The sequence below is a fragment of the Pelodiscus sinensis genome, chromosome 18, assembly GCF_049634645.1.
Source record: "Pelodiscus sinensis isolate JC-2024 chromosome 18, ASM4963464v1, whole genome shotgun sequence".
Classification (NCBI taxonomy): Eukaryota; Metazoa; Chordata; order Testudines; family Trionychidae; genus Pelodiscus; species Pelodiscus sinensis.
Window position 1 is genome coordinate 7842985 of NC_134728.1, and position 23062 is coordinate 7866046.

At 44.6% G+C, this 23062-nt stretch overlaps 1 protein-coding gene across 1 annotated transcript in view; it reads right to left on the reverse strand.

Moving 5' to 3' along the window:
* The window catches only part of NTSR1 (neurotensin receptor 1), a 160103-nt gene that overhangs the window by 14438 nt on the left and 122603 nt on the right, over positions 1–23062 (reverse strand). Inside the window, exon 3 of the mRNA XM_014575093.3 lies at positions 2105–2195. Coding sequence (XP_014430579.2) covers positions 2105–2195 — 91 coding nt within the window. The remainder of the gene's footprint in view (positions 1–2104; positions 2196–23062) is intronic.

A 23062-nucleotide genomic window follows, 5' to 3' on the forward strand; every position in this document is an offset into this window, starting at 1 on the left:
AGAGGATAGAATATTGTCAAAGAATTACCAGAGTAATGGTTAGATTCTTCAATGAACATATCTCTTGCCACCTACATCTCAAGGAATGTGGGGCTAGATTTTCAGATTTTCAGAGAGTTTAGGTGCAGAATTGCATGTGCAAAATGCATGCTCTATTAAATACCTGATTTGTATGTGCAGTTGCCATGACTATGCAAAAAAATTGGATTGTTGCATGTACATATAGCTAGTTGGATCTATTTGCATGTGCTATTTTCATCTTTTATTTGAGCAATGTGCATACAAACTAGATGTGCAAGTACAAGTTTAATTGCCCACCTAAACTGTCTGAAAAAATCTGGCCATTGATTCCTGTATGTCAATTCTGGCCTTTTACAACTAACCTTGATATATAACCTACTCCAGTCTTATAAAAGACTATAGACTTTAAGGCCAGAAGGGACCATCTTGCTTTAGTCTGAACTCTTGCCCACTGCAGGCCACTGAACCTCACTCACCCACTCCAGTGGTAGGACCATGACCTTTGAGTTCCTGGAAGCCATCAAATAATGATTTAAAGACTTCAGGTTTACAGCAAATCCAGCTTTTACTCTCATCCAGACCAGCAAATGATCTGTGCCCCACACTGCAGAGGAAAATGAAGAACTGCCAGGATTTCTTCCCATCGGACCTGGAGTGAGGGGGGAATTCCTTTCCAACACCAAATATGGTGCTCCTTTAGATCTTGATTGTGCGATCAAGAACCAGCAGCTGGACAGCTGGGAAAGAATTCTCTATAGTAACTTACAGCCCCCTCCCCTTCCAGTGCTAATAGAAGTCACGGATTCCCAACAATGGCCCACCTCATCATGTCTCTCATCATCCCTTCCATAAACTTGTCGAGCTCAGTCTTAAAACAAGCACTGTGTTCTGCCCCCTTTACTTCTCTTGGAAGGTTATTTTAGAACTTTGCTCCTCTGATGGTCAGAAGCCTTTGTGTAATGTCAAGCCTAAATTTATTGATGGCCAATGTATATCCATTTCTTCTTGTGCCAACATCGGCCCTTAAATGACTGTTCTCCCTTCTGAGTGTTTATCCCTCCGAGACTATCTTATCTCACCATAGCCTTCATTTTGTTAGGCTAAACTAGCTATGCTTGTTGAGTCTCCTCTCATGAGGAGCATAAATATGAAACATTTTATTCACATACTCCCACTTTTTTGTGCCAACTTCTTTAATGTAAATGTGACATAAGCTTGGTCCTAAAATCATTCATTGAGGAATTCCACCAGTAACCTCCTTCCTGCCTGACATTTGACCTTTCAATATGACCCTCTGTAGTCTCCCCTTTAACCAATTCTTTATGCACCTTTCACTGGTTTATCCCCATCTTCTCCAATTTAACTAATAATTTCATATATGGAACTGGGTCATGCTTTACTGAAATCCAGGTAGATTAGATCTATTGCATTTCCTTTATTTAGAAAACTGGCTCTCTTCTCAAAGAAAGAGATCAAGTAGGCCTGGCATGATCTACCTTTTCTAAAACCAAGTAGTATTTGTATTCTGAAATATGCAACCATTTTCCTTTCTGTGGGTTCTCTCCTATGATCTAGAAAATGTAGGATTTTTCAAACTAACTTGTGTTTTGATATGAGCTGCTCTACCTTACAGCTAATGTGCCTCGCTCGGTGTCTGAGATACATACCAACCATCCACACAGTATGGATAAAAATGGACCAATCAAGGATTTCTTAGGGACTGCCAGAGGTGAAAATTGGTCACTCTATCAATGACAGGTGGTAACTTTAACAGGTGATTGCCAATAACAATCAGATGCTACTTAAATACAAGCTAATGTTTTCCATCTTTGGGATCCAGCTATTAAAAGCTCTAATAAACAAATCAAGCTGAAGACAATTTTGAGACCTTCTGAAGTTCATGTTTTCCCTGTAAAACTTTGGGAACAGGTTCTGATCTCCTTATTAAATATCACCATACCCTTGATTGACCTCAAAGATGCTAGTAGTTGAATAAGGTGGTACTCAGTGGAAGTAAAGTTTGGTCCTAAGACTTCTGCAATGGCATGGTACAATTGCATTCTACTTCAAAATACTGACTCACTCTGTCCAGTGATCTGCTGGAACATAGCAAAACATGAGCCGCCGTACGTGATAAGGAAGCCAGCAGACCACAAAGGCAATCACAACAGCACCTGCAAAGTACAAAAATTGTCCATTATTCTTAGCTAGTGGTGTGCTCTTCTTTACTAGAAATAAAAAAGTGATCATGTTTTGTGCACATTTAACACTGTTTTACTTTTAAAAGCACCACAATGTTCTGATGTGCTATAGTTAAAATCAGTTAACAGCTCCAGAGTGATGACCATGGCTTATTTTCTTTTATGGTAGAGTAAAGGTAATGGAAATAATAGAAACTGATTACAACCTATGGTGCAATAGCTGGGTATAAATATATGAAAAGAATTATAATGCATGAAAAGGCAATAAAGGAAGCCTCACATTGTCTAGTTCAGACTCTACTTCAGATCAAGCAAAATCTATCTCCCCACCGATTGTATTTGTATTTTACCTAACAGAAATAACCATAGCACTTTTTCATCCAGTAGCAGGAATACTATGATTTCAGTAGTTCATAGCACATACCTATGTCCCACCTGTATACAGCCATTGAATTACCAAGAGTCCCACTGTGTTAATGATCTTGAAAGGAAGATTTAGCTCTTTGGGGCAGGACCAGTGTTTCCTGTAAGCTGAGCATTTAGGTGGCCACAAGGAGAGATTCTAATGCTGCCCAGATGATTAGCAGAGCACCCACAGCTGGCAGCAGGTGTTTCTACTGGTGGTACACATCTGCACTTGCCTCAGTGCACATGACAAAATGCATTCCACACATATATGGAAAAAAATTGGAGAAAACATTGGGTGGAACCCATCTTTTTCTTTTAGTTGTACATCACCGAAGGGTCATGGTATATGATGGAGGCTCCTAGATGCTACCGCAATCCAAACAATGCATGATACTACTACTACTAAAATCAATAATCAGGCATATTTACCAATGGTAATGTTTTATTCCCAAAGGATTCCTTTTCAGCAGGAGTTTGCAATATACCTGTCACCACACATGACGTTAGATGTGTCAAAGTAGGAACGTTGACAGTTCGGATGGAAATCTTGTGACATGAATGCAGTGGCACAGAAGGAGTGGGTTTTTTTCCTCCTGAGCACAGAAGTCCATTTTAGGATGTGATCCTTCAATTTGTTATTTTAGCAGAAATAAAAATACAATTATTCCAGATCCACTAATTGACTGAGGGAGTTCTGGGATTGTGACCCTAACGGCATCCTAATGCAAGAGGGCAAGGAGCTATTGATATTTGCTAGGGAGTTTCAGCAGGTGAAAGTTCAGTGTATCCTAATTCTTGAATGTCATAAACTGTGAGTGAGGTGTCATGTAAGCAGTGCAATCACTTTTCATGTAGTGGAAAAGTGATCACACTGATCATTTTCTTCCATTCTGTGCGTCCAGTAAATGACCAAGGAAGGAAATGTGGAACTAATCAGACAAATATGGGGAGTGGGGAAGTAGGTTTCTTCCTGACAAAAAACAAGCCCATACTTCCAGGGAGGTGTCATCAGAGTCGATTAGCAATCACGTGGCAAGCAGCCATTTATTTCCAACTTGGAGGGCAGGAACAGAACAATTTATGTTTCAGCAAACACCAGTGTGGAAAGAAACCAGATCAGAACTTCACTCCACACCAGATTCCCTGCCTACTTCCTCACAGCTGGAATGAATTTTACTTTTTGGGAGGGGAACCTTCAGAACAATTTATTTCAGAAGTTCCCTGAACTACGCAAGAGAGAGAAAAAGAACCTTATATTATCATTCACCTAGGAAGACCTGGGAAACCAGCACCTTTACTTTTGCGGGAGGTTCTGATTAAGAGACAGTCAGCCAGTCTGGACAAAGAGTGATTGGTGAGAGAAGCCATCGAAACAAAGACTGTGCCTTGCTAGATTAAGTTTTAGATTTTGATGCATATTCTTCACTTTTGCTTGCTTGTAACTATCTCGACCTTTATTTCTTTTATTTGGCATTGTTTGACCTATGCTCTGTTGTTAATAAACATGCTTTGTTTTAATCTAAACTAACCCAGTGCTCTATTTGAATTGAAGCGATTATTAATTTGGTTCATGAGGCAAGCTGCTGGGTACTGACTCTTTAAAAAGCGAACAGTCCCATATAATTCCTCTGAATGGTTCGGGAATGGCCTGGCCATTGCAGAGCCCACAGGTTTGGGGAAATTTGGGACTGGAGGTGGGTTGGCGTCACTTTGCTAGTAGAAACCATTGTTGAAATGTACGGAAATGGGGCTGGCATGTAATAAGCAAGCTGCTAGAAAAAGAGTGCTGAATTAGCTGTTTAACATCAGAGCTGCCAACAAGGGAGGGAGGGACAGAGGCAGCTGGGGCTAAGAATTTAAAAGGGCCTGGAGCTCCCATCTGCTGCTCCTGCTACCTTAGCAGGAGCAGCAGCCAGAGCTCCGGGCCCTGTTACTCATCACCAGAGGTAAGTGCCTGGTAGTGCTGAAGGGCTGGCTGGGGGAGGTTGTCCCCCCAGCCTTGTCCCTTCCACCTAAGGCCTTGCCCCTCTGGGTCCTGGATCTGGGGCCCCCCAGAGCCCAGAAAATCATGTCCTCAGTCCTGCTTAACACACATACACTCAGTACTCGCTTGTTTGCTGACTGTACGCAGGGCCGTCCCACAACATTTTGGCACCTGAGGTGGGGAGCTCAAATGACGTGCACATATGCACCAGCAGCAGACACAATTTTCTACACTTTGGGTCCTAGTGGTGCCGCCCTCTCCTCCCACAGCCTGGCATCTAAGGAAGCTGCCTCAGTTCTCCTCATGGTAAGGCCAGCCCTGACTGTACGTATCCAGAATGTGATACGTAGCAGCAGAGCATGGAAGGCACCCAGAGTCCCAGGCAGGCAGTGATTCAACCCCTTGCTCATCTGGATCACACCCGAATATAACGAGGCGCCTCTGGCACCTTAGAGACTCCCAGGTGCTGCAGGACTGCACATTGTTTTTGCAGATACAGACTAATATGGCTACCGCTCTGAGACTTTACCTCAGAATATGACAGTGGTTCACAGTATTTGTCTGATTATTAAGAAAATGCCTCTAGCTCAGAAGGAAATCCCAGTGTGGCATGTAGAACCTCTCCAGCAGTATCTCTACTTATATGATAGAAACGATGTGTGAAAATCCAGGGACCCCCCTCTCAACCAGAATGTGTCTCATTATAGGGATAGTCTAGGGATAAATGCCCAGACAAATTTTTAAAAAACAACTTCCACCAAGATACACAGTTAAGGTTGCAAATTACTTTTAAAAACACCTTTAATAGCATGTTAGGGCCTAGGTCTCTCCTCCCTTTAGAGGACTTGATCTACACTGGTAGTGGGACTAGAATCACACCCCTGGAAGTTTTCCAAAATAAAGCAATCAGATGTTCCAGAAATTAATGAAATTTGCAGGTCAGATTCTAACTGTTCGCCATAATTCACTTTAAGAGGCTTCCATTGACACCTTTATCCAAACTCCATCCAAATCAATGGGGTCTTTTAACGGACGTGGATGGGTTTGGCTCAAACCCTTTATCACCTGTCTGAAAGTATTTCTTCATGTCAACTCAGGACCTTGGTTGCTTGGTATTTTGCTTTATGAAGCCCAGAACTATGGCTGGTAGTCAGTCAGCTTTGACTTCACTGATGCTGAAAATGACACACTTTCTATCAGTCCCCAAACATGTTCTTTGTTCCTACAACTCACTAGTTTCAAACATATGACAAAAAAAAAATCAACTGAGAAGCTCCTTCCTGCCAGTAAGATGCAGCAGCGACTAATTCCTTTGGTCTAGCCCCGTCATGTCTCCTTATGCTTTGAAGAGGCTTCCAAAGCGGAGTCGGTCTGTTTGCAAGCTGCTGCAGTGGCCGTAATCAAGTTATGAGGTTAACTGGCTCCGTTTTGATCCATTTGCTGACACTTGTAGTCAGAAAACCAGGATTAGTCTCTAAAGTGCTGCAAAGTCCTGTCTTTTGTTTCAGCTAGACCAGACTAACACGGCTGCATCTCTATCAGGATTGTTCTCGTGAGTCTAGCCTATAAACAAGGGTAATGTAAATGTAGAAGTTGGATCTGCAATCATAAGCGGAGCAATTTTTATGCATTGAACAATAGGCTCTCACAGAGTGGAGTGTGACAGGGAAAGACTGTCAAATAATCAGTGAACCGATGACAAGACAGCAAGAGGGACCAGAAAATCAAAGTGGCTGGGACTGGAAGAGTTCTTGAGATCATTTCCTCCTTGAACCAACTTCCTATCCCAGTGGTTTTCACATGATGGGTCGAGACCCAGTACTAAGTCATGGAATATCAGGCACTGGGTCTCACTGCTGCAGAGGGATGAGGTGACCAGTGGGGGTGCTAAGGCAGCTACCTGCCTATACTGGCACTGCAGACCATGCTGCACCCCAAAAGTGATTGGCAACAAGCTGGGCTCCTAGGTTGAGGTAGGAGGAGAGAGTGCACAGGGCTCTGTGCACCGCCCCTGCCCTGAGCACTAGATCCACAATCCCATTGGCTGAGAACCTGCTGCTGGCTGTTTTTGGGGAATGGCCTGGTCTGCAATGCCAGGAAAAGCAGGAAGCTGCCTTAGCAACACTGACTGGCAGACACTCAAGATAAGCTCCTCTGGCCACAGCTCTGAACCCCCACCAAAACCAGAGCCCCCTCATACAGCCCAAAGCTTTCATCCTCAGTCCCACCCTGGAGCCTACATTCTAGTCAATTATGTTGGGCCACGGACATTTTCTTCAACTGGGTCATGAGAAAAAAGTTTGAAAATCGCTGTCCTATCCTGAACAGTGATTATTCCCCTTTATTCGGCTCTGGTGAGGCCACATCTGGAATACTGTGTCCAGTTCTAGGCCCCCCACGATAGAAAGGATGTGGACGCATTGGAAAGGGTCCAGCAGAGGGCAACCAAAATGATTAGGGGGCTGGAGCACATAACCTACAAGGAAAGGCTGAGGGATTTGGGTTCGTTTAGTCTGCAGAAGAGAAGAGTGAGGGGGGATTTGATAGCAGCCTTCAACTTCCTGAATGGAGGTCCCAAAGAGGATGAAGAGAGACTGTTCTCAGTAGTGACGGATGGCAGAACAAGGAGCAATGGGCTCAAGTTACAGTGGGGGAGGTCTAGTTGGATATTAGGAAAAACTATTTAACTAGGAAGGTGGTGAAGCACTGGAATGGGTCACCTAGGGAGGTGGTGGAATCTCCATCCCTAGAGGTTTTTAAGTCTTGGCTTGACAAAGCCCTGGCTGGGTTGATTTAGTTGGGATTGGTCCTGCCTTGGGCAGGTGGCTGGACTTGATGCCCTCCTGAGGCCTCTTCCAGCTCTAGGATTCTATGATCTTTTAACTGCTCCAGTGGCAGCCAAGGGGGAAATTCTCCTTGATTCATCCAGAGTAGCATGAGACCTACAGAAGTGCTGGTTCACGTGTTGCTGCCGTTGTACCAGGGCCATCTACAGCTCTGTCGCAAATGCAACATTCAGTCTGAGGTTTTTCAAAGTTACTTGCTGGGTTTCCAAGCCCAACTCCTACTGTAATCGCAGCCTCGGTGCCATTTTTGGGGCTCTACGCTCATGACATCGCTATAACGGAGGCGTCTTCCTTTACATGATTTGAGCTACTGATTCGACACAATTAAACCACAAACGTATCACCCTCTCCTTGCACTGAGAGTGTCGTAGACGCTTCCCTCGACCCCACAGTGCCGACAATTCTCTCCTGTGCTCCTCCCAGCCTCAAGTCCTTGGGGTGGCCTTGGAGACCTAGCAGAGTACCTCTGTAATGACCAATGACAACCTTTCCCCATCAGCTGCTGAGGGATCATTCTGAGTCAGAGGCGTAGCGAGGGTGTTATGCATCCCAGGGGCAAAGGCAAAATTTGCAGCCCCTCTTCCTCGCTGCCATGTGGCGGGGCCCTAACCTGGCGCACGGCTGAGCCTGACCCTGGGAGGAGTGGGGGAAGCTTGTACTGCATCTTCCCCTGCCCCCTTCAGTGTGGGGCCGGGCCCCTGTGCACAATAACCCACCAGCAGAGATGGAGGGTTGGGCTGGGGGTGGAGAGGCAGGGAAGAGGCTCCAGCCAGCAGCAGGTGCAGGAGGAGCAGGTGAGCTAAGGGATGACAGGGGGAGCGGAGGGGGGCTAAATTGGCACTCCTCTAGCATGGCACCCGGGGGCAACTGTCCCTCCCCCCCCCTTGCTACGCCACTGTTCCGAGAGCCTATGGAGTGCTAGGTGCCCTCCGCCCACCTCTCGGAGGCACCGCAGTCAGAGACGAGAGTCGGCAAAGGGGTTGCACAAGCAGCTGTAGCAGGAGAGGGATCACTTGATGATTCCCTGTTCAGTTCACTCCCTCTGGGGCACTTGGCCGCTTTTGGAAGACAGGTTACTGGGCTACATGAACCTTTGGTTCGACCCAGTATGGCCATTCTTATAGACTGACAGATGCTGATGATTGACTGGAAAATTGTCTCTCGGTTACTGTGCACTCTGGTCCCCTCCTTCATAGTCGCCTCACTTCAAGTTTACACCAGCCTTATCCCTCTTACCCTCTTTCTTCCTGCCCTAACCCTACCAGCTCCTTCTCTTCAGTGCTTCCCTCCCTTCCTTTGTCTTTCTGTCTATTAATCCCGTCCCAACCCCCAGCCTCCCCTCCCCCCGAATCTTGGCACTTATTGCCATTATCCGTCAGCTAACTCTGTTTGGGTGTTCTTCCCCTCCCCCGCCCCAATGTCTGTCCTGCCTATTTGGATTGTAAGCTCTTCGGGACAATGCCTGTCAGTGCAGTCCTGATCTTGGTTTGGCCTCAGCCACTAGCACAATAAACATGACTAATAATTGTTTTTTAAAAAAATGAGCAGAGAAAGAGCTCCCCTCCCCCCTTCCCAGTTTTAGCCGAGAGATAATGGCAAATAAAATGGGGCATTAATGAATCACGGGCGATAAAGCCCTGTGGGCAGGTGCTGTTGTTGATCTAGATGTTGTTGAAGTCTGAGAATCAAGGGAAAGATTCTTTTCTTACAATGCCTATTTCCAGCACTGTGAGAAATGGCAGGTGCCTGGCAGAATCCCAGCAGGGAACCTTAGTCAAAACTGCATAAAATAACAGCGAGAGAGAAAAATCAGAGCTAAATATAACCATCATATTGCTCTTCATCCCGAATGTGCTTCACAGATGGCAAGGGCAAATTGTTCCTGACCTTTAGGAGGACTCCTATGGGGAGGTTAGTTGGGAAAGTTCCCTTTGAGACCTACAAAGCAACCAGGTGCAGTCTGCAGCCTCCGTATTCAGGGAAGCTCCCCCCTTTCCTAGGTGTGAACAGTGCCCCAGTCCTGAAGACTGGGGGCTTGTTCTCAGACCCCTTCCCTCTTCACCAACAGGGCTGGTGCGCAGAGGGGAGTATGCTGTGCCTCATGAGAAGGCATAGCACTGGGCTCCTTCTGGGGAATGGAGCGCATGAGGAGGAATTCTGCTTTTTGAATACAGATTAATCCTCCATTCAAATCACCCCACATTTGGGCCTTCAGCAACTAACTGTCTTCATGCTCCTGTGGAGTGTGCAAGATACTGCTTGTATCTCCATTGTAAGGGTGGATAAAATGAGTCAGAAACAACTTGTCCAAAGCCGGCATCTGAGCTGGTAGAAGAATCCAAGAGCACCTGCTTCCCAGCCCTGCGTGCAGAGCATTGGACCAGGAGCAGTGCCAGCTGTAGGATTTGCAAGACCAAGACTCAGGTGGGAAGGAGTAAGGGAGAGCTGCGTTGCCAAATGGGGAGATCCGGCCCTGTCAGATGGCATGCTTGCGTGAGGCCTTGCATGTAGCCTATTGTGTTGGCTGTGCCTATGGACAACAATCCCAGCAAATAGACAGGCTAAGGAAACAGAGGAAAGTTCATGAAGTGTAAACTTGAATTAGAGAAGTCCAAGAGATGAGACTGAAAAGTGGAGAGGTCAGACGTTAGCCAAAACTTTGCTCCATTGGGTCTGAGCTGGGGATAAGCTGGCTCTCGACTGTCGTCTCAGTGTACACACAACATGGCACAGGTCCACGATTCATCACCAAGTTAGGACCGATGGGGCATTAGCTTCCCCGGCCCAGGACAGGTACCTCTGGGGAGCATGCCATGATCCCTGATCTTTGCTCTCCCTCCTGCCCACACTCTTGATACTGTTCTGGCATCCAGGCTTAGAGGAGATGGTGTACATCAGTTGGAGGCATGTGATTTTCTTAATTAAAAGTTCAGCTGCGAGATACATGGGGGTTGGAAGAGGGGCACATTTGCAGCGGCTGGCTGTATTCCTCTGGTTGTATGATCACCGTTTGCAACTGTACTTCCAATCCACTGTTAGGGCACCTACAGCTTTGTGATTTAAATCTAAAGAAATAATACAATTAATAAATCCAATGAGGGCCTGATCCTGCCTTGCAGGCCCCTGACCACAGGAGCTGTGCTCCTTACTTTGGTGGCTGCTGGCACAGCCCTTAAATAAGATGAGGTGAAGAAGAAAGTAAGGCCCTCTTGCATCTTTTTAAAACCACCCTTAAAGTCTTCAAATGGGTGCGAAGTCACTTATTCTCCTGCCAGGTCTACACTAGAGGGCAATGCCAAACTAAGATACACAAGTCCAGCTACATGAATAACATAGCTGGAGTCAACATACCTTACTGTGACTTACTGAGCATCCCCATTGTGAAGGTCAATGGGAGAAATTCTCCCATCGACTTCTCTCACTCCTCGCAACCCAGTGGAATATCAGAGTTGATGGGGGCTCCATCAGTGGTCGATCTAGTGAGTCCTTACTAGACCCACTAAATCGAACTCAGAGAGATCGTTCTCTAGAGTGTCGATCTTTTGGGAAGTGGAGATGAGCCCTCAATGGATAACAGCAGGTGCTAGTTCCTCTTAGCAACCCTGCCTGGGAATATGGCAGTGCACCCAAGAAAACAATATTTGAAGAGCTGCAAAGTTGGGAGTGACATTGATAACACCTATGGAATTCACAGGAGGACTGAGACACTAGCTTCAGTTCATGCTGCGGTAATAGTTTAAAAAAATCCAGTAAACACAGACATTTTTGTGCATGAAAAGCAAGGCACATCACATCAGCCAGACCTGCTTTTTTATGCAGCGCTGGGGCTATTTCCCTCCACTGAGCCTTTTCCTTTATTAAACAACATTTACTAAAGTCTGAGTCACAGCTACTGCTGTGCTCCTTCGAGCTCCCCGCTCATTCAGGATGGGAGCATTCTGCCAGCTGCAGCTGTACAGGACCATCTGTATTAGGAGCTGCCCTCAGCAGAGCAGAGAGAGAATGAGACTACAGGGGACCTCAAAGCCCATAACAGAGTGAACCGAAATTCTGTAGCAAAGTGTCCGGACTCTAGTGTTGCAGATGGGAAATTTTGTGTCAGCTTCTCTGAATAAAATAAAACAGGTCATTTTTATTGCATACAAAAAGAAATGATTTGCTCATTTATGCATCCTCTGTGCTATTCATTTTGATATTAAATTCAATGTATTTATACGGCCAGATAACAGCACTGTCAAAACGGTCAGGAAGAAAACAGAATTTTTGTAAAGGGTCTCCAAATAGCATAAAAGGTGCTATCTGCATGCATGTTTTACATACACACACATGCATTTCTCAGGTGCTAACAACTGTACCTGCTTTAGAAATGGTCCCCAGTAGATTCTTTTGGAGAAAAGTTTAAGACTTAGAATCACAGAATCATAGAACACTAGAACTGGAAGGGACCTCAAGAGATCATCAAGTCCAGTCTCCTGCCCTCACGGTAGGACTAAGCACCGTCTAAATCATCCCTGATAGATGTCTGTCTAGCCTGCTCTCAAATATCTCCAATGATGGAGATTCCACATCCTCCCTGGGCAATTTATTCCAGTGCTTAACCACCCTGACAGTTAGGAAGTTTTCCTAATGTCTAATCTAAATCTCCCTTGCTGCAATTTAAGCCCATTGCTTCTTGACCTATTATCAGAGGTCAAGGAGAACAATTTTTCTCCCTTCTCCTTGTAACACCTGTTTAGGTACTTGAAAATTGCTACCATGCAGTTGTACACACAATGGTTTTATACTTATTAAGAGACACTTGTGCTTTGATCTTAAATTGCAGTTGTGCAGCATCTCAGAAAAAAAAAATCTCTACTCTGTTATTTATGATATGTGGCTTTGTGCAGCTCAGCTTAGAAGGCTCTGTCCCGTATCTGACACCCTGAATCCGTATGCTTCAATTTTATTATCAGCTGGATCAAGAATACTTGGGTGACAATCCAGGCCAACTCCATCCACTCCCTGGAGTCCAATTCCGAACAGAGGTCCATGTCAGTTTTTATCTAAAAACATTAAGTTAAAAAGCCTCCTCTTTTATCTCATTCTCTTTTTGAAACCTCTTTCTACTGCCCCTTTTCTTTCATCACACTTTGTTGAGCCAGGTTCTTAGCAGGTGGATTGTAAAAGGACAAATATTGAAACTATTTCTATTGGATCAAAGGAACAGCTACACACAATCCTTTTGGGTTCTTTCAGGGATTTCCTCGTGGACAGGCAGAGACTGTTGATTACCCTGTGGCAGTTCAGCTTAGGTGAGCCTCTAACTTTTAAAGAGAAATAAAGAGTTCATTTAATATCACAGCAGAGTGACAAGTGCACATAGGGTGACAATGTCCTAGGGTCTGATTCAACAGGAAAAGTTACCGTGGGGTTGATCTAAAGCCCATTAAAGTTACTGGGCAAAGTGCTTAGGGGATTTGGATACGATGAAGAGGTTCCAGTTTTGCCTCCAATGAACACAAGGGCTCCTGTTAAATTGAGTTTCATAGGCTCAGGCTTGGACCTATCAAATGCTGATATTTCCACAGTGGAAAAATAGGATTCAGCATCTGTAAATAAAACCATGGGGAACCAGATTGGGGAGAACACAAACACAATCCCCCCCAAACTAATAAAGCCTGTGACAGATTCTTCTATTTATTTGGCCTTCTGTTTTCTTTCTACCGTTTCTACATCTAAACTATTATTTGGTCCCTAAATTATCACATCTGAGGTTTTCTGATATTTCTAAACTTATGACAGCATTATTTTTCTCATCTGTTTGAAATGAAGTGCAAGAGCTCAGTGCTGTTGCTGCAATATTAGCAGTTGGCCATATTTTACTTCAGCTTATTTTTATAAACTAAATCTGCAGTTTTGAAAGATACCTCAGAAGGATTTAGATGGTCAATTCCTATTAAAATTCCTAAGCAGAGGAAGAGCTGAGCCTATAGCAGCTTCCTCTGCTTCCTAAGCAGTTTTAAAAATCTCAGTCTAAAAGTTTATTAAATCTTGTAAACAAAATATTAGATGAACATAGAAACGCAGTTCTATAAAACTGCCTTTGACAGTAAGACTGAATGTCTAACAGAGTAATGGCTGATAAATGTTGAGTGGACAAATGCATACAAAATGTAGCCAACCGTTTTTCTGCATTGTGAAATCTAAAGTGTTTTAAGACACAGTAATACATTCTGTTTTCCATTACAATTTTAACTTTGTAGTATGTATACCCAACAAAAAACAAACAAACAAACAATACTAACTCATGTATCAATCATCCTATTGACAAATCCTACATAAGACAAATGTTTAGATGAAGAAAGAGCGAAAGAAAGAGCAAAAGAAAGAAAGAAAGTGCGATAGAATGAGCAAAAGAAAGAAAATGCAATAGAATGAGTGAAAGAAAGAAAGAAAGAACAAAAGAAAGAAAGAAAGCGCAATAGAATGAGCAAAAGAAAGAGCAAAAGAAAGAAAGTGCGATAGAATGAGTGAAAGAAAGAAAGAGCAAAAGAGCGAAAGAGCGAAAGAAAGAAAGAAAGAATGAGGTTGTTTACTGTGCAGGAAGCCTGCAGCGGAAGCTATGACTTTTGATGGGCATTTTTTTATTTTGAAAAAGAAGATTTAAAAGATGCCATTCTTGATTTTCTCTATAACATGCTAAACTAGATATGAAGTCAATTTTGGGAGATAATTGTATTAGATTACACACAGTATTTTATCTTAGCCTGCGTGGCTGGGAGCTGCTCTACATGACCTAGCCAGTCTAACTTCTAGGAGTATTCACATTGTGTAAGTATAAACGTGGACAAAAGAATGGTTTCTAGAATGGCCCGGACTGCTATTCAATGACCTGAATTCTCACTCAGGCTATGTCTAGACTGCAAGCCTCTTTCGAAAGAGAGCGTCTAGACTGCACGCGGAACTTTCGAAAGAGCAAGCTGCTTTTTTGAAAGAAAGCACCCAGTGAGTCTGGATGCTCTCTTTCGAAGAAGCCCTATTTACATTCAAGAACGCCTTCTTTCGAAAGAAGCACTTTCGAAAGAAGGCGTTCTTCCTCGTGAAATGAGGTTTACCGCCGTCGAAAGAAAAGCTGCGTTCTTTCGATTTAATTTCGAAAGAACGCGGCTGCAGTCTAGACGCAGGTGAAGTTTTTTCGAAAAAAGGCTACTTTTCCCGAAAAAACCCCTGAGTCTGGACACAGCCTCAGTGTGCTGAGTGCAGGGAATTACAGGCGCTATGAACCACCTCTGTTCCCCTCCTGTATTCTGGGGACTCTGGGAATTGTATGGTTCCAGTGAAATCAACCTCAGGGCTGTTCTAACTGATGCTCTGCCCCTAAGGTTTGCTATGGGCTCTGGGAGCCAGAGAGTTGTTGGAGAGGAGTGTGTCTTGGTGCAGCTCTTCCAGACCTCATCCTGCCACTTCCAGCTCAGTTTGCCACCAGGCTCTCTGCACTGGGGGGGGCCACAACTCTATACTCTGCTTGTGGGGGAGGGGGGAGCCCACAACTCTATACCCCACTTGTGCTGTGGGTATTTCCTGGACTTCTTTCTGCCCTTTTAGTGGCCCTTTGTACCACCAGATTGGTATAGAGAGGCCTTAATGGACTAGGGATCTTGTCTCTATAATGTTGTTTTATCATTCTCCATAGCTCCATAGCCTAAGGGTGTGTCTAGATTACAGGGTTTTTTGCGAAAAAAAGTGGCCTTTTTTCGAAAAAACTTTACCTGCATCTAGACTACCGCTGCGTTCTGTCAACAATAAATCGAAAGAATGCGGCAGTTTTGTCGACGGTGGTAAACCTTATTCTATGAGGAATAATGCTTTTTTTCAAAAGTCATCTTTCAAAAAAAGGCGCTATTGCATGAAAACAGGGCTTTTTCAAAAAAGAGCATCTAGACTCTCTTTCGAAAAAGTGAGATGCTTTTTCAAAAAATCTGCTTGTCTAGATGCTCTTTTTCGAAAGAGGCTTGTAGTCTAGACGTACCCTAAAGGAGCTCAGTGTTTGTTTTCTTTACTGTCTCTTTTTGGCTGATATTGGCAAACCTGGATTGTTTTCTTTCTTTGAAATGAATGTGGCTGGTGGACACTTGAGCAAAGGACGAAACACTTTGGCTACACAGCCTGTTTCCCAGCCTTATCTGAACTAAACCTCTCAGCCTTTGGAGAACCAGTCACTCAGTAGCCATCCATCGACAACCACCATTCAAAGGGCTTGTCTTGACTTTCCCGGAGATTGACGTGTGGGCGATTGATCTCATCGGGTTCGATTTAGTGGGTCTAGTAAGGACCCGCTAAATCGAGCACTGATGGCATGCCTGTTAACTCTGGTACTCCACTGGGTCATGAGGAGTAAAGGAAACTGATGGGAGAGTTTCACCTGTCTACCTCCTGCAGTGGGGATGCTGCAGAAATTCAACGTAAGGTACATTGGATTCCAGCTATGCTATTCTCGTAGCTGGAGTTGCATATCTTAGGTCGACTTTCTCCTGTAGTGTAGACCTAGCCAAAAAATGTGAACTCTGGTATGTAATAACATCTCATAGTGTGTAATGGGGCTTACATTCAGGATTTACTTAATAATGCGGATTTCTGGAGAGATGGCTTCAGAGGTGCTGGAACAATTTGTATAATGGGGTTGCTGAGAACCATTGAGCCAAACTGTAAACCCTGGCTATAATGGAAACCACTTCAAGCCACAGGGTGCTGCAGCATCCCCAGCAACCATAGTCCCAGTACCTATGGGTGGCTTTTATATATTCCAGGCCCCTGGTTTTTATATGCTTATTTAATTGGTGCCTACAGAAGTGTGTCACAGGTCCCTCGCTCTGCCGATCTACATGGGATATGATTTGTGACAGCCCCCATTGTGGCTCATTAACTCAAGCTGTGTCAACCCATGCTTCTAGTTCGGGAGATCCCAGTGGGACAGCCAAGACGGTGGCCATCACACCACAAGAAGAGAAGATATTACACAATGGAGAACAAATGCTACCATATTCTTTCAGACAAAAGACAGTCAACACTGTTAGCGCCTGCAGCAGCTAGGCAGTCACTGAATACCACCGCAATTCTTGGAGAACAGGTCGGACTCACGTGGTGCAGTACATTACGTGCTTCCTGTAATATTTACCCAGTTGAATTAACGTCTCTATGTGTGGGCATGACACCGGAAGAGCTGAACCTATAGCAGCTTCCTTTGAAGTCAGCTGGAATTGAAGACATATGGCAGCTTACAAGAGACAACCCTTGCAGGCTGCTTTAGAGGGTGGTTCGCTGGAGTAAACACCAGGTTTGACAGCTCTAAGTGCACCTGAGATGCTGATTTCAGTTCCAGCAGGTTCAGCTCAGCTCTTAATCATTCCAAAGTAGATAAACTGAGATGATTTTGGGTAGATAAACTGTTGTCATATCTTTTGGAGAAGACCTTAGAATCCAAGGGCCCAACCCTCTTCGACCACAGAGGGCCACTGATCTCACTGGGACAGCTGGTGTAAATGTTTGCTTGGATTGGGCTCAGAGTTGCCCAGTTGGATTATATCACACATGAGGACCATCAGTTCTCATTGACATCCATAAACTCAGTGGTGCCGCTTGTCACTGGTCTGCACTTTGGGCCTGATCTGGACTCTGATGGAGTCAGTGGAAAGACTCCTGCTGACTTCAGTGGGCTTTGCATCCAGCCATATATCAACTATCTGCATGGCAATTGCATTTCGGTGGGGAAATGATTCCTAGCCATATGCATCTTATAAAATAATTAATTAATAATGTAATAATTATTAACAAATAATTAATAACCACCCCTCATTGTGACACAGAGGCACATTGGTAGTTCACTATTCCATGTCAGCAACTCTTGTCAGACCTAATATAGTCAGTACACCTAATACCCTGTTGTCATGATATATACCCCAAAAGTGGCATAGAATGTATCACTGGGGATACATCTAACCTACATGGCTCCGTCGACAGAGCCATGTAGATTTGTTTGTTCGGCAAAGGGAAATGAAGCCGCGATTTAAATAATTGTGGCTTCATTTAAATTTAAATGGCTGCCCCGCTCTGCCGATCAGCTGTTTGTTGGCAGATCGGGGCAGTCTGGATGCTCCCCTGCTGACTTGAAAGCCCTTTATCGACCTCCCCGGTAAACCTCATCCTGCGAGGCATAACGGGGAGTCGATAAAGGGCTTTCAGGTCGGCGCGGGAGCGTCCAGACTAGTGTGCTGAGCCAACAAACAGCTGATCAGCTGTTTGTCGGCTCAGCTCAGCAGCCATTTAAATTTAAATGAAGCTGCGATTATTTAAATTGCGTCTTCATTTCACTTTGCCGATCAGCCTAATCTACATGGCTCCATCCCTGGGATACTAATTGATCACTGATAATTAATATTCTCATGTGAGGTATGTACAACGTGCTTAAAAAGAACTGTGTTTATGTGCTAGCGCATTATGTTCTTAAAATGTGTTTGGCAAGCAATACATAAGCACAGTCAATAACAGCCCAGAGTGATAATCTTGGCTTTTATCTTTTATGGTAGAGCAAGGGTAATGGAAATAATAGAAATTGGTTACAACCTATGAGGCACTACTGGCATATAAATAGAAGAAAAGAGGCATAATGCATGACAAAGACACCTCACATGGTCTATTTCAGACTCTGCATCAAGCAAAATCTGTCTCCCCACTGATTGTAGTTGTATTTTATCTTACAGAAATAACCATAGCACTTTTTTCATTCAGTAGCAGGCATATTATGATTTTGAAAGTTTATAGCACATACCTATGTCCTACCTGTACAAAGCCATTGAATTCTCAGGAGTCCCACTGTGTTAATGATCATCAAAGATGCAGAATTAAACCGTAATGCAACAATGGATAACTTAGGCTACTGAGTGGGCTACAAGAATGGCCCTCCATCTCAGTGGGCTGCAAGATTGTTGTAATCAAGATGGGATAGGATAGTTTTGCTCACTGTACTTGCGTTCCTAGTATTTTGGGGCTGTGCCGATAGAACCGTAGCAGCGCTTTGATTGGATGCAGGGGGAGTGCATGGCTCTCACAGTCAGTGTTTATTTATTTATTTAAAACATTTTTACCCTGCCTCACTATTTAAAATATTCGAGGCAGCTTACAACATTTTAAAAACACAGTATAAATATACATAAAAAATTAAAATACGAGACCCCAGGGAGACATAAAACCTAAAATCTGCGAAGACATCTCAAGAGGAGGGACACACACACACAAACACACGCACACACAGACTCAAACACCAATAAAAGCATGAGTAAAAAGGGTTGCTTCAGCCTGGCACCGAAACAATGCTAGCATTGGCACCAGGCTAATATCCCAGGGGAGAGAATTCCACAGCCTGGGAGCAAAAGCTGAGAAGGCCCTTGCTCCATGTAGATGTTAATCTTATCTCCACATGTGGAGGAACACGAAGCAGAGCTTCCCCAGCTGACTTCAATCCCTGGGCAGGTTCAATCAGCGCATACATCACTTCACATGCCCTGGCTTTACGTGTGTGTCACATTAATGATACTGGTAGGAAAAAAACCTACATGGACGGAAACCAGAGGAATCCAACAACCCTGGGCAACAGAAAAGAAAATGTCTTATGAGCACAGAACCCAATGAGCCGCATGTGGCCAATGGGCCACAGGTTGCCTACCACTACCCTAAAGGCTCAAGCAAACTCTCCCAAGAAGTGGGCCGTGTCCACGAAAGCTCATACCATCTACATGTTTTGTTAGTCTTTAAAGTGCTACCAGACCATCCGTTGTTCTTTAAATTTCTCCCAAGGCGTACTTCACCCCACACTTAATAATATTTTTTTGTTTGTAAGAACCCACTTGGAGACATGGAACTGAGAGCTGACAATTTTTTATTGTGTCACTCATCTACTTACTAGCTGGTTATTGTGTCATTGATAACACCAGGAGGTCTGACCTGGTGCCCTGGTTTCTTTAAAAGGGACAGGAGCATGGGCTGCATTCCCCACCCAACCCTATTCTGGCTGAGCCCACCTAGTACAGTATCCAACATAAGCAAAGACTTTATCTGTGTTCACTGGCATGTTTTAAATATCAGGTACTAAAATACCAGTTGTTATTGTTTTTAAAGCATATATTATCTATGTGCATCAGTCAATATGCAAGTACTTTTTAAATGCTGAAAATATTTTTAAAAAATGAAGAATGAATTAAAAAAGGAGGTACTGAATGGTGAAATGTAAGAATTATTTAGCCTGTTACTTGACTAAATTGGCTAAATATATTTGGAAACAATTGATGTTACTTTTTATTTAAATCAATGAATTAACAAATTAATTACCTAATTAACAAATAATTGAATAAATTAACAATTGATGTTAGTTTTTCTTTAAATGCTTGCCGCATTTTACCCACCCCTGACTTAACATCAAGCCTGGTTTCATGGTTCATTCCAACAATTTCTAACCTACTCCTTCCTGCTAACCCTAAATGGCCTACTTCAGACTCCTTTTCTGTTACTATCTCACTTTATTGTCCACACCATTTCAAGTGACCACTATAAGCTGTGTTATGCCTTATCCTTAACAATCTGGCCCAACTTGTATTTAGCTCAGACAGTTTGATTTCCTTCCCATGCCCTGATGAAGAGCTCTGTAGCTTGAAATCTTGTACCTTTAAGCAACAGAAGTTGTTCCAATAAAATATATTCCCTCACCTACCTTGTTTCTTGCAGGAGCGGCCCTAGACGAGCTGTCGGCAACTGGTGCCCTAGGCGAAATGCACGATCGGTGTGCGATCGGCGCTCCCACCTCCAAAGCCCTCAAAGGCCGTTTATCTCGGCACCCTAGGCGACTGCCTAGTTCGCCTGTATTGACGGGCCACCATGGGTTTCTTGTAATGGCTTTTACATGAGAAGAAAAAATAATCTGCAGCTAACAGATGGCAAGATTTTACACAGTGCAGGCTGGATATTAGGAGTGTGTGTGTACACACACACACACATACACACACACACACACACACACACAAGTCTCAGGTCTTACTTTGCTGTTGGCAGATAGTGGATTTGTTTAGGCAAAAGATTACTACAGAACAGAGCTGAGCTGGGGACAGACTTACCTGGGGCCTGGGCAATGTCAGGGGGGCCTGGCTCCAGGCCCCTGGAAGGGGCGGGGCCTCTGGTGGAAGGGGCGGAACTATGGGCTAGCCTTCCCCAGCCAGCCCTCAGCACTGCTCAGACCACACTATGCCACAAGGTGCTCTGGTAGCAATTTAAAGGGCCCAGGGCTCTGGCTGCTGCTGCTGCTATGGTAGTAGAGGTGGTGGCCTGGAGCCCGGGACCTATTTAAATCGCTGGGCTCTGGGCAGCTCCCTACCGCTCACTGCCGGTGGCCTTGGAAAAGAGTCAAATGAGTAGAACACCAGGCAACAAAGCTGCACAGAAGTTTCCCACTTCTTAGAGCATCATTCAGTCCTCATAAGGTGACACTTTTCAGCACCATTTAATAATTATTTAATAATTGTATTTAATAAACAAACAACTGGAAGGAAAATGTTTGCAAGGGGAGGCACAACTCTATACATTCTATTCAAGGAGACTGAGAGTGAACATGCTGACATGCGGAGGAAATTACCCAGAACTGTCCTCATAAGATATTGGAAAGGAGCCAACTCCTTGAAATTTGATTCTCACACCCACACTGGCAGCTCGGTAGGACTAATAGATGAAACCCACGCATTTAATGAAATTTCAGTCCGGTCTACACAACAGCCCGGCTCATACATTCTTTGGCTCTGAACTTCCTCATTAGTTAGGACACAACTGAAAGTAAACGTAGCCAAGAAAGGATGTAAATGCCAGCAAAGAGTGTGAATGATGTTCTAATCCATGAGATACTGACTCTGAGCTCATTCACGGTTTCCTCATAGACAAGCACTGCACGCGTTGCTGTCGGTTCAAAGCCGCAGTGCTTTAGTTTTGAGGTTAAAGCCCCTGCAGGCAGGCAACCTAATGGCATGGTGGGGGAGTGGGGAAAGCTGAAGAGACGGGAATTAGGCGTGGATGTTTTAAGGAAGGAAAATGCAGATGTTGATCTCTATGGCTGAAAAAGGGTTGCAAAACCTGGACCTGGGTTTTACAGAGTGGGAGACACTCAAGATAAACCCCTCCTGCCCCTGCCCTGCAAAGCTGGAACCCCTTCTTACACGCCAAAGCTCGAATCCTCAGCCCCACCCCAGACCTCACACTCTAGTCACATTATGTTGGTTCGTGGGTGTCATGGAGTGTGGGAGTCCATGGGCCCTGCACCCCCCTCTGCAGCCAGACGTGACTCGCAGCCAACAGGTAGAACAGGTTTATTCGTTGACAGGGACACAGTGTAGCATAGGGTTGATGTAAACATCGGGACCAAGAGCAGCCAGTATTATTCCTCTCAGGGAATGTCTAGACTATGTGCGGCTTCCAAAAGAAGATATGCAAATTCGAGACAAATTTGCATATCTTCTTCCATTTTTTTCCCCGGAAGAGGCTTTTCCGATATTTGGCCTGTCTACACGTGGCCAAATATGAGAACCCCCCTCTTTTGAAAGTCCCCAGTAAACCTCCTTTTAGGATGGAGGTTTTTCTGATATTTGGCTCCATGAAAGAGGGATGATAGAGGGTTTTTTCTGATATTTGGCCCCATGTAGACAGGCCAAAGAGTGGAAAAGCCTCTTCTGGGGGAAAAAATGGAAGACGATATGCAAATTCAAGCCGCATTTGCATAACTTCTTTCAGAAGCCGCATGAAGTCTAGACATGCCCTCAGGGAGACGGGGTCTTGGGACCTTCTTCCTCCCCCCTTCCTATTCTAAGCCCTTTTTCTCATCCTAACAGAGCCAAGACTGGCTCATCCCCCAGGCCCTAATCCCTAGCCTGGTGTCAGCCCTGCCTACCCCTTTGTCTCCCTTCCTGGGCAGGAGTTATCTCCTATGTCTGGCCCTAAGGAGTGAGAGGCCAAATACACTTCTGCAGTGAGTCATCTCCCCTCCTCCAGACAGTGTTGCAGTGGCCAGGACAGTAGGAACCACACACAGCACAACAAAGCAATGCAAACCCCGCTACGTCAAATCTCAGCAGTACAATCCCCACCACGTCACAATGGGCATCAACAATTTTCTTGAAAAAAATGTTTGAAACCCATTGGTGTAGACCTACAGGGTCCAAAGAACAGAAGCCCAGTGTGGTTGAGCAGGTATGGATGTGAACTCTGCGACATCTTGTGCACTCTGCCCCCCAGGTTGCATCTAAAGCAAAACAGTTGCATACTTCTCCACACTAAGTGCCGTGATTCACAGATACACTTAGACCCTGACTTTTGGGGGAAGGGGGGGTCTACCTTAAGCCAACCCGAAATCAGACCTGAACTCCTAACATGAAACAGCTTCTCTGAGCGTTGGCCCTAAATCTTCAAGAAGAAAATTTGCCTGGAGAATAAAAATAAAATAGTAAATAATAAAAGCTTCTTTACTCGGAGAAAAGAACCACGCTTAAAGTGCCCAGTGTATTGGAGACACTTAGGATTATTCTAAACTACATGGCTCC